The 17,379-nt window shown below is 36.6% G+C and overlaps 2 protein-coding genes across 6 annotated transcripts in view; both read left to right on the forward strand.

Moving 5' to 3' along the window:
* LOC136252017 (uncharacterized) overlaps window positions 1–16,820 on the forward strand; it is a 62,871-nt gene extending 46,051 nt beyond the window's left edge. Inside the window, exon 10 of one of the 2 annotated variants that reach the window (XR_010699313.1) lies at window positions 16,655–16,820. The gene's annotated coding sequence lies outside the window, so the exon portion shown is untranslated. The remainder of the gene's footprint in view (window positions 1–16,654) is intronic. The other variant, XR_010699312.1, reaches the window with a different exon arrangement.
* Window positions 1,927–16,758, forward strand: LOC136252018 (uncharacterized). Of its 4 annotated transcripts, none has more exons than XM_066044357.1 (9): window positions 1,927–2,080; window positions 11,850–12,589; window positions 12,641–12,901; window positions 13,697–13,873; window positions 13,930–14,103; window positions 14,518–14,700; window positions 15,868–16,035; window positions 16,091–16,264; window positions 16,604–16,758. In XM_066044357.1, exons 2-8 carry the CDS (start codon window positions 11,899–11,901, stop codon window positions 16,261–16,263), a joined length of 1,827 nt encoding a protein of 608 aa, XP_065900429.1. In that variant the 5' UTR covers window positions 1,927–2,080; window positions 11,850–11,898; the 3' UTR covers window position 16,264; window positions 16,604–16,758. The 4 variants fall into 4 exon arrangements, with proteins under 4 accessions (XP_065900429.1, XP_065900427.1, XP_065900428.1 ...); XM_066044355.1 differs by lacking the exon at window positions 1,927–2,080 and adding an exon at window positions 2,865–3,010; XM_066044356.1 differs by lacking the exon at window positions 1,927–2,080 and adding an exon at window positions 3,919–4,192.
* Window positions 16,821–17,379: the final 559 nt, after the last annotated feature.

Below are 17,379 nucleotides of genomic sequence, written 5' to 3' on the forward strand. Positions count from 1 at the left end.
CGCAAGAGAGAATGGTGATGTTTAATGAAGTGTCAGTGTTATCAACAAAGCATGTAATGTGACACAGAGTATCATGTTGCTAGGTCTGGTTTCACACCTGAAGGTGTCTACATTAATTAATACAACATCTTGTAAGAGATTGTGTGCTTACAAGGCTAACAAGACTTGTGTAGCATTAACAGCAGTTTTGATTAGTGGTACATCTTATGTCACGATCACTAACATCACTTGTACATCTCGTGTCATGATCAGTGATGTCATGATAAGTGGTACATATATATGTACCAAGGTTAGATTTGAAAAACTTAATAAAAAGTAAGACCTGATGAAATAATAAAAACCATTATAGGGTTGATATCCACATAGGTATACAGTGGAACCACTCTAAAACACCAGTTCATACCTTGATAATTGGGACACTTGTCCATGGTCCCATTAGAGTCTAAACCATGTAAGTCAGGACACCTATCTACAACGACATTTTAGCAATATAGGAATTTCATCAGTGAACCTTTACTATGATGTAAAGATTGTGGCATACACTGAACTGAACAGTGCATGTACTTTAGTGTTGTTCCAATATACTTTTACTAATACTTAGTAATACTTTGGGAAAAGTATAGCCCTTTTTCTGTTAGTATTACTTACTAATACTATACCACATGTTGGATGATTTACTAAAGAGATACTCAATACTTTAGTAAAGGGATGGTTAGATACTAAATACTTACTCTTTGCTTATAATTGCTTCATCAAGATTTAGTTAGTATTATTTCATAAGTGACTGATTCATTTATTCAGTCAGCATTTCAGCTGAGTTCTTACATTATTTACAGCATATAAACTTTTGAGGATTTCTTTTCAAAGCCACCACAAGGCTTAAAAGTGTTCTTTGTGCTTAGGCTCAAATAATCACTTTGCTCATATTGTTTGGTCTATCATTATAGTATAGTGTATTAATTGTTTAGTTCGTTTTGGTATCTGGAATTGTTGGAGTTCATTGCAACTGTTTGGAATTTGGAAGTTATTAATAATCACGAGCCAGTATAACCATTGAAGAGCATATAATGGATCCATTTATTACTGGGTTGGGAAACTGAGGCATTTTCCAGTATTAGCTCCTTAAGGTTACGGTATAGTCACGGGCAATCATTCAAAATTTTGAATGCCTATCGATTCTTTTTGAGAAGACCATAAAACCAGTCTAGCAGCGTGAAAAGTTTCAAATGAAGGTGAAGCCCTTCATATTTAATGTTTTTATGTAGCTACAGTGTAGTTTGAGGCAGGTGAACACTACAGCCTCAGACTGTACATTCTAAAGTCAAGTAAGTAAAAATAACTCACATACTAGTAAAAACAAGTCATGCATTAAGTTCCCTACTTGGTATATCCGAAGATGAACACACTGAGTCAGCTATTCCCACAATTAGTACTTCGTTACTAATGACAACCAACAAGAACCCACAATCGATCCTTAAATTCGTTTTATCTTTCTTGGGGTACGTTTGATTACCTGCTGGAAGTGCCACTGATAACTTGTACAGCAATGGTAAGCTGCAAGCTTCAATCTGAGAAAGCATTCCGTTCCGCAGTTTAGTCCATCATTCCGTTCCGTTCCGTAGAATAGACCCCACCACCAGTAACTTTAAAAAATCGCTTCCACAGGACCTAGATATTTTAGGATTCAGTAATCCGTTAGTCTGCTTTTTGGCGGCTCGTTTTTATAAAACATCGCTCTATTGTAGACCACACACCCAAGAACAGTCGTTGTTCTGTAGTAAAAACAAACAAGCACAATTAGTTGTATTGCTAACACAACACAGTTGTTGAAATTATTTATCCCTGCTTGGTTTAAAGCAGGTTTGGTAATTTGTTCCGCCCACGCATTTTAAACTATTCCGTAACCTTCATGGCCTGATATTTTAGCAGTACCAGCCTCAACTACCCCTATAGAACACATTTTTTTCAACTGGTGGGGATGCTACTAGTGGAAAGAGAAACAGAAAAAGTTAAACAGAAATATTTATTCGAAGAAATCTGTAGATTGCACTGGCAGATTCAGACTAATTGTTACTAACTGGTTAGACATAATTATGTTATGTACTAACTACTTACTATAACTTTTGGTAACCTATACTTTACCAAATCAAGTTTTGGTAGTAAATAAAATACTTACTTTTAAAATTTACATACCAAAAGTAATACTATATTATCATTGAAAGTCAAGGTTAAATACTAATACCAATACTATACTAACTGATTTCCGAATACTGGAACAACACTAATGTACTTGTGATTTTGAAGTATGTATGTCACTGTACCCATCATATTGCACTCCTCATGCACTTGTGAAATAATTCCAGACGATGGCTACACTTTGTTGATGCAACACACACCACAGTTTGCACATCAGTGATAAATCTACAATGACAAGTACTAATGTGTCTAAAGGAAAATAAAACTATGCAGCCATGTTAGACAGACATAAATATTTCCCACCAGTAACCTACACTGCATGTGACACTGGTTGCTTTGATTAGCAAACATGTTGGTTAATCCTTTTTAAAATTTATTTCAATTTGCTGTGAAAAACTTCCTTGTAGATCAATAAAAGTGTTTACAGTAAACCATGCAACATCTACGTCAACATGGTGCAGCTGTGAATATAGATTATGTGGTTGGGAATTTGTCTAGAGAGATTAAATCACAGCTTGAAAAGTCCATCCAAATTTTTTTAAAAACTGTGAGGTACAAAAGTTAAAGGTATGGCTTCTTTCATTGTTTATTTTACAACAAATGTTGTTATGATTCACTCACTGGCTTCTTAGCAACTGCCGAATCCTTTGAAAGTTAACCTGTCACCACAGTGACACCTGATATGTTCTATGCATTGTATTCTGGTGGCATATCAAGTTAAACTAGAAGTGTCTTCAGACGACACACATGTCGATCAGGTTGAGGAGAAGTAGTAGTAGTGTCCTTAGAGATGATAGTCCATTGAATCAATGTTGTAAGGTTACCCATGGTATACTGATGGTGTATTGATGTATTGTTCTCAATAATATATTAGCTGTTCATGTGTATTATACTGTGTGAATGATATGTGTTGTGCCTCTGTTCATGAGCTATTGTTAATAGCGCCATGAATGTTCAACAAAAAATGTTTGGCCTCTGTGTTCTGAAAAGAAAGAATTGGCTCAATTTCAGAAAACTAATACACTGCATGATGTATATACTTGATATACTGGTCGGAAGGAAATACACCAAAGGATCACAAAAAGATTGTTATATCTTTCTGGTTCCCTGCCTGGTCATTTTTCTACTGATCGAATTGTGCAATCACCATGCAATGATAAACAAAACTGTTGTATACCATTGAAAGATTTTATGTCTTGTAAAGACTCTTCGTTATGCCTCAACTACATGTGCTGGTTTGTCCCTATAATTTGAAGCATTGTATGCTATGTCAAATGTAGTGCACATCAAAAAGTTTCAAACAAAGATAAAAAGAAGTCTGATCATGATCACCTGGTTGATTCTGGGGAGTTGGTAGCACCAGAAACACATTAACTTTGCACAGCCTAGTGGCTACAATATTGATCGTATCTACCATTTTTCATTTACACTAGGCTGCTATCCATGAGCTTGTCACATATCACCCAGTTGTTTCTCAGAGAGAATATGGTGTTGAGTCGTTAGTGGTTAATTAACTAATGCTATTCACACCTGTTAGTATTATATTCTCCCATTGACATTGTGGGGGGTATTTAACCAGTTTACTGCAGAGTCAGTCAACAGAGTGATGAAATTGGTATAAAACTAAAAAGTAAAAGGTCTTAATAAGTTTACGTTAATTAGTGCTTCCTGAAGTGTTTACACCACTGAAGAAATCTCCTTGACAACTCAATATTACACCTACCATATTTGTACTTGCGGCTGATCAAGCTTTGAACTCCATTCATTTCCTGGTCGTATAGTGATTGAAATCACTTGTCAGTGGTATCCTTAGTAATGATAGTATTCATGCATGTCGAGTGTGATGATGATGGTGATTTCACATACTCTTTGGCATGGCCATAGACTATGTGCCCTGCTGTCTGGCTGACTTGCTAAATGAATATGGGGCTATAAACAATGATCTTAGAAACCTACTGCACTGATATAAGCTGTGCATTTGATGAGATGTTGTTTAGTGAGTGAATGATCATAAGTGGTACGTACAGGGTAGTGTTGTATCTGTGGTTTCGTTAGTGTAGTCGGATTCAAATTTGTTCAGTGATGTGTGTGTGTGTGTGTGTGTGTGTGTGTGTGTGTGTGTGTGTGTGTGCATGCTAGAGTTTGTGTACTCTTGGAGGCATTGTGCGTATGACTGGATTGTTTTATTAAGTTGTAATTTATGATTGCACTACACTGTTGAGCTTGAAGAATTCTTTTAATCGTAATGTAATGGATATTGCCAAGGGTGTCTCGTCACTATCAAAGAGTAAGTCAGATTTTTATACAGTACATATTGTACCATCAGAACTTGTCAGTATGAATAAACACATATTAAGTATGTTATGTAAAACAGTTGCAAAACAGCATTGGCAGTGACTTTTTAAAGGTCAATCATGTAAGCGTACATACTGATACTGTAGCAGCTGGCTAGTTAACACGTGACCTTCACAGATCCTTCCTCTTACCTACAATGCCATGTATTCACTACTAAGTGTTTGGAACCATAATACTTTATGTGCATGAGAACCCATGAGTGGAAGAACAGAAATGGTTTCATGACGAAACAAAGCACTTCAGGAAAGAAGGATCTACAGGCAAAAATAGAGACAGGAGATACAGTGATTTACTGATTTAATATTTCCTCGTGACTTTTTTCTGGAGAATTTTATCCATAATCCTAATTAAGTGTAAAATCAGTCAATTCATTGCTACACTTTTTATAATTATTGTTCTGGCACTTGCATCATTTGGTGATCATGTCAGTTACTGTCCACAAATCTGAAGCATCTGTACTTGTTATCATCATCAGTAGGTATATACTATATATGTGCTAAGTTTGAATTTCTTTGCTTTGAATTTTTATATGTTGATCTTTCAATGCTTTAATAGTTCACTTTCTTAGTATAAGGCTAACAGAATTTGCAGTATACATTAAGTCCAACAGCATGTTCAGTCATGTTGTTCAGGAGCAAACAAACATTATGTATGATCCCTATTTCTCAAATTACCATGAATCTGGCACTGATACATTGTTTACCTTATAAAGTACATGTAAAGAAATTCCTGAAGGAAGTGTTGCTTTGTGTGCTTTTATGACATTCCTTGCCTGCATGGTGGTTACTTTTATTACAAGTTATATCTCATAGATGACACATACCAACACTTCATAGCTACATTATCTGCATATAGCTCTTGTGGTATTCATTGTAACTGAGAACAGTGCATCATTTAACTTACTAGCTGTATTGTTGCCATGTCTCTATTGGAATCTTTGAGTACTAGGTAATTCTTGCAACTGGTTTATAATTATTAATAAGATGTTATATTTATATAACAACTTCTCATGCTATTTACCCTTCATATATTATACAGTTTCTCTCCAAAGACAATCTGTTGCACATTTAAATTGTGTGATGTTGCTTTTGCCAAAGACATGTACAACTGATGACTTTTTCTAAACACAATTAAAAGTATCTATTAGATCAGTCTAATAGGATGAGATGAATGCTTCAGTTAGTGTGGTCATCTATATCTCTAATAATTATTTTGTTTGGTAAAGTGATAGATGTATAGTATCAACTAGGTCCTTTTCTCTTTACCAAGATAGCTGCCAGTATTTCCTTTTATGGGTATAATAATTATTGCCTGAACTTAGATCGTCTCCTGGTTTTATCACTGAGTACATCCTAGCTAATAAGGGGTTTAGATTTTTTGCCCTTGTCCTGCTTTAATTTTTTATTGTATGAATTTTTGTAGGCTCCCCTTGCTAGTGGTAAACTGCCTTGTACTGTAAAACTCCTGTGTTTACCCTCCAGTACCCAACCGATAAATTTAAGATGCACTTGTAGTACTACAGTGTTCATGATCCAACTAGTACATGAAATCATTTCTGAAGCCTGTAATAGACCACTAGTATGGTGTATCATTTCCTATAGCCATACACCAATAAATCATACATGTAAAATTTCCATATTAATAGTTGCTTAGAGATGCATGCATTCACATAGCATACAAATAATTTGTACTTATAGTCAGTGTTGGGCAAGTTACTTTGAAAGTAACTAGTTACATATTACATATTACTTGCAACTGAACTATTTAGTTACAGTTACATATTACCCATAAAATAAAGTAACTGTAATAATATTATATTACTTTGTGTCCACAGCCTTAAGTTGTTACTTGTGAAACTACCACGTTATCACGTGACATAATTGCGTTGTTGGACAATATGCAAATCTTGGTTATAAGTAAGAAGCTGTTAATAAGCTTCATTCAGTAGGCCTCGTTACTTCGTTGTGGCTAGGCGTTACTCAGAGGATAACTAACGAGATTAGTAACTTCGTTACTTGTAATAATATTACGTAATATTAGACTCGTTACAGTAACTATATTACTTAGGTAACACGTTACATTTGTAAATAAAGTAACTTGCGTTATATTACCTGTTTTTATAGCGTATTTCGTATATTACTTTGTTACCACAAAAGTAATAATATTACGTAACGCGTTACTCCCAACACTGCTTATAGTCTTGTCTACAATAGGAAGACATTAGATTGTTGATCACAAACCTTGCTAAAATAGTAATTTGTGAAGAAACACAAGAAAGTGGTTAAATGTGACTAGATGCACTCAAAAAATTGCTGAAAATACTGTGGTGATGAATTATAGATATGATATGGATATATATTACAGTGAAGAAGTTTATGTGATTACTAGCAGTTTTCTGCCCTTTATTTTAACAACACATAGCTATATAACTAACAAGACTAACTTGATAAGTACTTCTGTAAGTTCATAAAGTAGATATTTTTCAACTGCACCATTTGACTGTAGGTACTAGGTAGTTTGCCAATGTCATCAATAGTTGGCTTCCAGAAGTTTACATCAGTAATTACTATTATGAGACAGCGTTTAATGGTTTTTGCTAAAAGGTTTCTTATGTCTGCAAATAGTATCAGTATGACATATACTTATAGCTTAGTCACATGTTGAGGACACCTAAACAGAATACACCTGAACTGCACACAGGTGTCTTATGAGAATAAATGAACCCTGACAAATACACCAGGGGTGTATCTAGGGGAGTTTCCTGGGGTTCAGGAAACCCTCTGAATTTGTAACTTGTAGCAGGAGCACCAGATAGGCTTGTGCGGCCTAATTTCGAGCAGAATAGGCTAGCAAAAGGCATCAAGCATTTTGCCAGCATAATAGGACAATTTTCAAATGTCTAAAGTGCGTGCCAATGATACAGTCAAACATAAACACACTACACTACATTTCATATGTGGAATGTTATTATTTCTTGGCTGATTATTCACACTTCGTGGAAATAATAGAGTAGTCACTTACGATAGTGTGTCGTGCGGCCAAGTACAGCCAGTGCGGGCGCGCGACATACAAGTGTGTATTTTACAGGAACCAAGAAAACTCCGTTTTCACGCATCCATAGCTCGATAATGGCTGGACGGAAATTACCCATTTTTGCTGTGGAAGCTCCCTCGGGGTAGGATACTTCCTATTCCAAATATGAGGTCACTCCGCCCATCCATTACTGAGATACACGCCTTCAAAGTTCGTCTTATTTTCTTCATATTTTTCTTCTTAATCTTTTTCTTCTTCGTCTCGCACATTTTAGAAAAATCGTAATAACTCGCGCGTGTTTTGGTCGATTTACGTAAAATTTGGAGAGCAGTAAGAGCGTAATACTATACATTTGAAGTCCAATTTTGGTAGAGATTAGACAAAGAACAAGGGAATTATGCGTGATTTTTCAAAAATCCAAAGGTGATTTGTTGTCACGCCTCCAGGGTAAACCGCGTAACAGAATAACTTGAAAATCGGTCTGTAGATGAAGTAACTATCGTAGTGCAAACCTTTTGTGGTTTGAAAGAAATTGCACTAACAATCATGGAGTTATATATAATAAAAATGCCAACCATGTGTAAAAATCGCATGATCGAGTTTTTAGTCTTACTTATCACACTTTCCAGGCAAATAATTAATGGAATCAGCTGAAAATAGGTAGAGAGGTAGTATATTTATTTTAGAATGATCTTTCAGTAGTTTACAAGGGATCAGATGAAAAACTACTGAGTTACTGTACACTGTACCGGAAAGCCAACTAGCAGCCCGTTTACACTACAGTTCGATTCATGTGAGATCGATCCAGCTCGGTCCGGGATTGGTTGTTGAGCTGCGTAACCGCTACTTTAGTAATCTCTCGTACCCATATTCCATTTATAACAGGTGAGTGCGAAGCCGGTAAGTGGATCAAACCAGACCCACATCCCTAGCAGGTCCATCTCAGATTGGTTCGGTACGGTTCGGTTCGATTCATTACGCATTTACATTAAGCTAGAAATCACTCTGATTCAAAACAGTTCGAAACAGGGCTAGTGTAAACGGGCTGTAGGTGTAACAAGTGCGGGATCGAGATTCTCTAATAGAGCAGTCACCCTAATAGAGCAGTCAGCTAAGAATCGAATAATTACTTCTTAAAGCATTCGTCTATGTATTGTAGAGAATTTAACACTGTTATAAGCCACTGTGTATGGAGATTAACTAAGAAAAGGTCACCCTATAGAGAGATCAGCTAGAAACAAGTCAACAATTCACCTTGCAAAGTGTTAAACTACATTTCAAATCACCCAGTAGAGTATTCAGCTAGAAACAAGCCACAGAGTTCAACTATATTTCAAGTCACCCTGTTGAGAGTTCAGCTGGCTACAAGTTACCTTGTAGAGAGATCAGCTAGAAGCAAATCACCCTGTAGAAAGATCAGCTACATAATCATCCTGTAGAGAGACCAGCTGGAAACAAATCACCCTGTAGATAAATCAGCTAGAAACAAGTCACCCTGTAGCGAGATTAGCTACATTTCAATTACCTTGTAGAAAGATCAGCTTGAAACAAATCACCCTGTAGAAGGATCGGTTAGAAACAATTCACCCTGTAGAGAGATCAGCAAGAAACAAATCACCCTGTAGAAAGATCTGCTTGAAACAAATGACTCTGTTGAAAGATTAGCTAGAAACAAGTCATCCTGTACAGAGATTAGATAGAATGGAGTCACCGTGTAGCACTACCAGAGAACAGTGCCATGAAACACCTATGGATTATCCATGAATAGTAAAATAATTCCCATAAAGTGCCATGAAAGTCATTTCAAGGACATGAATTCATGAAAAGTGGAGATTTCGTGGAAATTTCATAGCAATGACAAATTATTTCATGTTTGCAGTGGCCATTAATTGTCAACTTTTCATAGGCAGTACATCCACGAATTGTCAAATTATTATTGGCAGTGTCCATGAACTGTCAAATTTTCATCGGAAGCATCCATGAACTGTAAAATTTTCATAGGCAGTGTCCATGAAAATTACATGAAATTTCATGGTTTACCATTGCATTTTCATCAGCTGTTCTCTGTGAGTTCAGCTAGAAATAAGTTAGATCAAATCACGCAGTAGAAAGATCAGCTAGAAAAAAACACTCTATAGAGAGATCAGCTGGAAACAAGAATCCTGTAGAGAGTTCAGCGTGATCAAGGCACCCTGTAAGAGCCCACCTACTTTTCAAGTCACCCCATGGAGAGTCCAGCTATAGAAAACTCTCTCAGTAGAAAGGACAGATAAAAATACATCATCACCTTGTACAGTATTCAGTTAGAAACAAAACCCCCTGTAGAGAGATCAGTTAGGCAAGTTACCCTGTTACCTGCGAAGAATTAAACTATTTTTCAAGTCACCTTGTAGAGAGCTCAGTAAAAACAAGCAGCCCTGTAGAGAGATCAGCTAGAAACAAATTGCCCTGTAGAGAGATCAGCTTGATCAAGTCACCCAGAAGGGAGTTCAGCTACATTTCAAGTCACCCTGTAGAGAGTGTAGCTAGAAACAAGTTACCCTGTAGAGAGATCAGCTAGAAACAAGTTACCCTAACCTGTAGAAAGATCAGCTAGACATAATAATTCACCCCGGAAGAGGCTGGCTAGAAACAAATCACCCTGTAGAAAGATCGGCTATCACCCTGTAGAGAGCTCAGCTTGAAACAAGTCACCCTGTAGAAATGTCAGCTAGATAAGAAACAAATCACCCTATAGAGAGATTAGAAACAAGAGAGAATTCATCTACATTTCATATAGCGTTTCAGCTAGAAATAAGCCACCCTGTGGTGAGTTCAACTACAAACCATTCACCATGTAGTCAAAGAGTACAGTTACTTCCCTGTAGAACTTTCAGCTACATACACGTTTCCCTGTAGAGTAATCAGCTGCGAACTGTATGACTTATCTTTATGATTAATCAACACCATTGCCTAAATGTGCATGTAACTAAACAAATCATTTAAATCTTCTTCATAATAATCTTCTTCTATGGTGAAGAAAAAGCCTAGGTTAAAATGAATACCTAAAGCTGGCCATAGGCTGGTTTTAGGTATGAATATACAAAAAGAAGTGATATCTAATCAAAAACAGCCAAGCTGTAAAAAAGGGTGTGGCCTCCAAAAAATCCAGGGTAAAAAAAGATGTGAAATCAAAGGTGGCAGGCAAGAAATGGCTGTGATGGTAGGTTAATGGCAAAAATTTTAATAACGACAATTCAGGTGAATATTCAGGTGAATTTGTGTTGCCTCTTCCAAGTTTCACTAGGATTCGGCACTAAATTTGCCTGAATTGTCATTATTAAAATTTTTGCCATTAACCTACCATCACAGCCATTTCTTGGCTGCCACCTTTGATTCACATCTTTTTTTTACCCTGGCTTTTTTGGAGGCCGTACCCTTTTTTACAGCTTGGCTGTTTTTGATTAGATACTAAATACAGCAGTCAGAAAGGCTAATATGCTCTTAAAAAAGCAGTCAACTCTCGTGATTTTGAAAGTATAATTTTGAACATAACGCGCTGGATTTTTGAGCACTACTCAAAAGCATATTAGGCTATTTTCAAAGTATATAATTGGCTCAAGCCTAGCACCAGACTATCATAGTTGGCAGTACAACCACGCAGAACAAATAAAAACAGGGTAGGACAGTATACGTAGCTACAGTGTATTCCAGAAGGCTTTATAAAGGCCTCAGATGTTTATATTAACTGCACTGACTCTTATTGTTGTAGGGAAGTAGCTGGCTAACTGTTCATGTAGCTAGGCAGCCATGCCATGTGAAGTGGTACGTACATAGGTAGGATTGATAATGATGCGGTGATTGTAGTAGCTTTTGAAATTTTTTTTGGAGGATCATTAGGTCATTAATTGTACCATTTGCATCACGCTTTGCTTTATGACGTCACGAGATATTTAAAGAACTCCAGGTGGGACTCCAGGACTGGCTCACGAGCGAAACATCATCACAAGTAAGTATACCTATGGTACAACATCTGACGATTCACAGTGTTTTATTCGCTAAGATTGGCTAGTCTTACACTGACGTTTAAATGGTTTCACCCTCAGACCCGCCCATACTTTTTTTTTAATCGCCAAGCACTGTACTTTCCTTCTACATGGAAGAACGGCTATGCCGAACATAGGAGTTTAAAACCAAATTCAATTCAAATTCAATTCAAAAGGACTCGAGACTTACTAATATTTTTTTTATTGTGTGTTTTTCACTGTGATGTATCCCCCTTGCAGAATTATATTTCCAAGATCATCATCAGATTGACAGCACAGTCATCCCAAGATGTGCAGAACTACTCAAGTGTTTTGTGGCAGCCTGATAGTGTTCCTACTATCCAGCTATACTACAGCCATGATACCATCATGGTTATCAGCTGTATCATTTAAATGTGATGGTGAAGATGATAACTGTGCAGGAGCTCTTATTGATAAACAATGGATAGTCACTACTGCTTCATGTTTCCAAAACTGTAATGGTGATTCACCAGGACGCTTTAAAGCTTTTCTAAATATCCCTGATAGAGGTAATAGGAGGCGGGCTTCTTTGAAGAGTGGCTCTAAAGTCTCTGTTGAGGATGTTTGGATGCATCCAAAGTATGACTCTATTACTTTTTCCGACAACATTGCATTAGTCAAACTCAAATGCCATGATCTCACTCTTAATATCAATGCTGAGTTTATAAAAACCAATTGCTTTATGTCATTGGACTGTTCTACTCATAGTCACTCTGGTTATTTGTATTCCTCAAAGAATCGTTTAAGATCTAGAGAACTTAGTTGGGAATTGGATTCAGAGGGCAATGTAACTTTATCACGCTGTTCTATTAGACTGGGTATGGATACCATCTATTACTGTGCCAATCAGCCAGTTGCGGTCTCATCTAATAAAATGAGTGAATGTGTTAAGAGACGAAGGATAGTTCCCACAACTCCAATCTGTTATCATAATGAATGGATAATATCTGTCATGCAGGGTACGTTTTGACTACTTTGATAGTTTATACATTAAAACTTTACAATTGCAGATAACAAAGCTGTTTGTACACCATCCACTGATGCTCCACTCTCAACTGATAAGCCTACATCAACTGATGAATCAACCGATGAACCAGCACCTGTAACTAATGGTTCAATGCCGACTAATGCTCCAACCATTACAACATCTTCTCCATCAGCTGTTACCATTGAACCTCTTAGAGTTGTGATAGTAGAACCCTCAGCACAACCTGTTCTGGTTGTAACAACTCAACCTGTTCCAAAGCCACAGACTGCTGCACCGGATACTGGTAAGTTCATTTTTCTGTGAGAAGAGCCAACTGCATATATAGTCATTAAGTCTAAGTCCTTGAAACTAGGTTAGGTAATCCTAAGGCTGCAACACATGTTGTTGTAGACCTTCAGTGCTGGTCACTGTAAAGTGTTAATAATAATAATAATAATGAAACATAACCTTATTACAGCTTAATCCTGCATAAAGGTTGGTAGGGTCCTCTGTGGGTTATCATCAATCACTAGGTGATCTTACGAACCCTATAATGATCTTAACATGTTTGGTGGTTAGATTTTGACTACTATTATATGGTGACATTGTACTTATTAATGATGCCATGCATTGTGTTATTTCTGGATTTGTGTTTTTGATTGGATTTTAATTTCTGCGGACATATAGTGCAGGCAAGTGGGCCATCACCATTATGTATTATGTTCATTGGTTCATTGGCATGCAAACTTTTTGCTGATCTACAAAATAATTTAATGTGGTTTGTGTATAAGAATTGCAGCCTTTTCAATAGCAATTATAGCCCAGAAGCTACTAAAAGTAGAAAAGTAACATGTTCAATTGAAAGATACGTAAACAGCTTCTGAGCCCCTTACCCTAGTCCAAAAGAGTACACTGTTACCCCTATATGGACTGCCATGGTCCTATCGATATGCACAATGACTTTCCATAGCTACAAAGCAGTGCAGTAAAGTAATCAACATGAGCACTGATGAAGAACATGACAATGGTCTAAGATTGACACTATGTAAATCGTGTACACACATTATTATATTCTCTGCTATGCTACATAATTATACAGGATGTATGCTGATGATTGATAATGGAGCAGCTACTGTTACTCATTACATTAATGATGGAGCTACCCTTGTAATAGAGTACACATGTAATAGAGGATATCACTTTTCTCTTAATAATAACAAATTAAACAGAGTTTGCATCAATGGAAACATGCCATCCAAGCCACCACCTTGTAAACGTTAGTCAAACTGTACTGTTTTATTATACAAGGTATAATGTGTTTTAACTCTTTAGCAATTACATGTCGTCCATTTGAACCTATTGCCAATGGAAGGATTGAAGTAACTGGACTGACATATGCTTCGGTGGCACATTTCATCTGTGATCCTGGATATTATATCACTGGCTCAGCCATACGTAGTTGTGATGTAAATGAAGAATGGAATGGAATAGAGGGAATTTGCATACGTAAGCACATGCTGTATACAGTATTACTGTATGCACATATGCATCAATATATAATATGAACTCCATTGAAAGAAATTGTTAACAGTTTCACTATAGGTATGATTTTCTGGGATATGCACCACTTGGGTTATGTGTGTGCCCTTTGGCACATTGCAAGGCATATGACTGATACCTTTGTTCTGATTTGTGTCCCATTCTTTGTTTACTTCTAGTGTCGATTAGTGAGGAGCACATGCCCACCTTGATTGATGTGTGTATGTAGTAATGAACCAGTGTGGGGATTAAATTTGCACAGTATAATTAGGTGGTCTCTCCTGGTTCAGCACTATATTATTATTGAAATGAAATTCAGTAAAATTCCAAACTTACCTTATACAATTGTATATACGTATTACGTTTTTTTTCTCACTCCAGGCAAATGCACAATTCCACAGTCCATAGTGTGTAATGATGGAATACAGGTTCACACCACCAAATCAGAATTTGCTGATATTGGAGATGTGGTCCAGTATAGAGTACCCAGTGGATATGGATTAATTGGGGACCCTCCTATCTGTCAACCTGACTCAACATGGAGTGCACCTCCCAAATGCTTAAGTAAGTGGAAGGAATTTTAAGTTCAATTAGGGACCAAACAAATTAGTAAAACAAGGAAAGTTGCCTACATCTGAAGATCTACTAGTGGACATTTAGTCCCTACTTCAGTCTATGCCAATAACTGAATTAGGGATTAAATGATTGGCAAGTGTCGGCAACCTCCCTTGTTCCAGTACTCTTAATTTTTTTGATCTCTGAACAACATTGAAATCCCCCTCTTGTACTTGTTTGTTTACTTTGTTTGTAACATTACAATGAACCTGTGTAACCACATTAGAAAACGAATGGCGCCGGGCTTACTGCTTTCGTCTGAACATGTGCCCCAACTCTCAATTACTGAAATAGTGTGTGGTGACCATTACACTTCAGTTTAGCTACGGTAGGTTCATCCAGTTACACAGTGTTTACTAATGAAGAACAGTACTATGCAGACCTCTGCAATCAATCCAGTCACAACAGAAGCTCCTGTTAGAAACATAGGGAAACAGTCATGTGGTGCTACCAAAAATTGACACCTTGCACTGTGCAAAGATAAGTACACAACGGAGTAAGCTCATGAAACATGCATTCATGTACTGCAGTATGCTATAAAGCACCTGTTGTCTGATTTGAACTGTCAGTGAAGTGACTGTACATGTGAATATTGAAAAAATCTAACTTGTAGCCTTAGCCGTTGTCATCAGTAAAACATCCAACTGAAAATTATAAAAAATTCTTTTAACAAACTTTAGAAGCACACTGAAAGTACTTTGAGCCTGTTTATACCTAACCAATACTGCCAAGGTGCGAATAAGGTATTGTGAGGCTGATTTCTGGTCAACATCGTTTTTGTGAGAAAGTGCAACCCTCCATGATCCCTAATGTACAGTACTACCATACTGTACGATAATTGAATTTTATGTAATCTTTTCTTAAAGGAATTTAAAGTGTCCATACATAGATTTATTTTCTAGGGTACCTATCATTTATTAATAATAATAATTATATACTACAAGCTAAGGGAATAGTCAAGGTCTCCATATTATTGTACAGACACCCATTTGCCTTACACCAGGAACACCACATAAGCATTAAAAAGTGCAAATAGCTGTTACACACTCCTTCTTACACTATGATAATTATTTGTAAAACATTAGCTGGGTATATGGAGCATTTTTGTCCATGCAGAACTGTGTGACGAAAGACAAAACATACCTAATGCAGTAGTCACCATAGATCGTGACATCAAGAGTTATACTCGCAAGATCACTTGTAATCAAGGATATCAGCCTGATGGTAGTGATGTTCAAAAGTGCCACTTTGGAACATGGACCCCAATCTTCAGATCCTGTAAACGTAAGGAATTTGTATTGCCTTAACAGGAGTAGTTGTCATTTATAAATCTATTTAGGAGGTTGTAGTGATATTACTTTGGCCAATGGCAGTACCACAATGATGCTTGACAATCAGTTTGCTGTAATGGAGTGTGATAAAGGTTTCCACTTGGATCCTCCATTAGTGTTGATATCATGTACAGAAGGCATGTGGCAACCATCCATTCCTACTTGTGTACCTGACCAATAAGGTATTGTAAGGCATATGCTGCATCGTCCTCTGCTCTAATTTCCCATTTACTAACGGTTGTGGGTTTTATATTTACATTACAACCGTGAGATTCTAAAAGTTATGAGTTATCAAACTTGTGTATCTGGAAAGTCTGCAAGACTAGTTTTGTGAGACTGGGTTGGCTAGAAATACGTATAGCTGGAACAATAAGTCGGTTCATTGATTCATCCTTTATGTATTCATCCTCTGAATTGTATTCCATTTCACAATGACTACCACCAGTGTATACATAATGTGTGTGTATATTGTAGAGCCTGTGATAAGTAACGTATTTAACATTTTATGTTTATATCTGCAGACCTGTAAATCCAGTGATGGAGCAGTTTTTTTTTTCTATACTATAACTCGCTCACTTCTTAGTAGTGTTACATGTATGTTGTGTGTATAAATAAGTAAACTGCTATCTACCAGTACTCATGCTTTGATTTTGTGATATTTTTATGTGAGTTTTATTATACTTCTTAATCAGATTTTCAATTACTTTTTGTTAAGCTCATTCAGGTGTATCACTGAGTTGCATTTGTGAGGTGTTAAAATACGATTGGTTATAACTTGGAGCTTAAAAGAAAAATTAGTTCTAGTTGATTGGCATTGGGTGAAACACACTATTGATAAAAACTACAGAACTGGTGTTCACATACACCAGGAATCATAACCACTGATTATTCACACAGAGAAAAATAGCATCATCTGACCAGCTGCTCTGTGACATGACGTACAATGTAGTTAATAAATACATGGCATTTTAAAGCAATCTCTAATAGTGTACACAGTGCTTGAACGTAGGTAACTTTCTAACGGGTTAACAAATCTGTGGAATTGATTTATCCACATAAAGTGTATTTTTTGACAGAAATGAAGCAGTGATAAATGTTACTTTCTTTTTTAAATGCAACTGCTGTAAAAAGAACAAAAAAAACTGATTTAAAGTCTTTAGGATGATACAACTTGAGAAGAATGAAAAACAGAATCCCTAAGAGTGTAGGCCAGTCTCATACAAGATTACAATCTCTATAGATACGGCACACTTTGACGCCACAATAATTTGCATGTAATAAGCAAAATTATCTCACA

The sequence above is a fragment of the Dysidea avara genome, chromosome 4 (assembly GCF_963678975.1).
Source record: "Dysidea avara chromosome 4, odDysAvar1.4, whole genome shotgun sequence".
Taxonomy (NCBI): Eukaryota; Metazoa; Porifera; class Demospongiae; order Dictyoceratida; family Dysideidae; genus Dysidea; species Dysidea avara.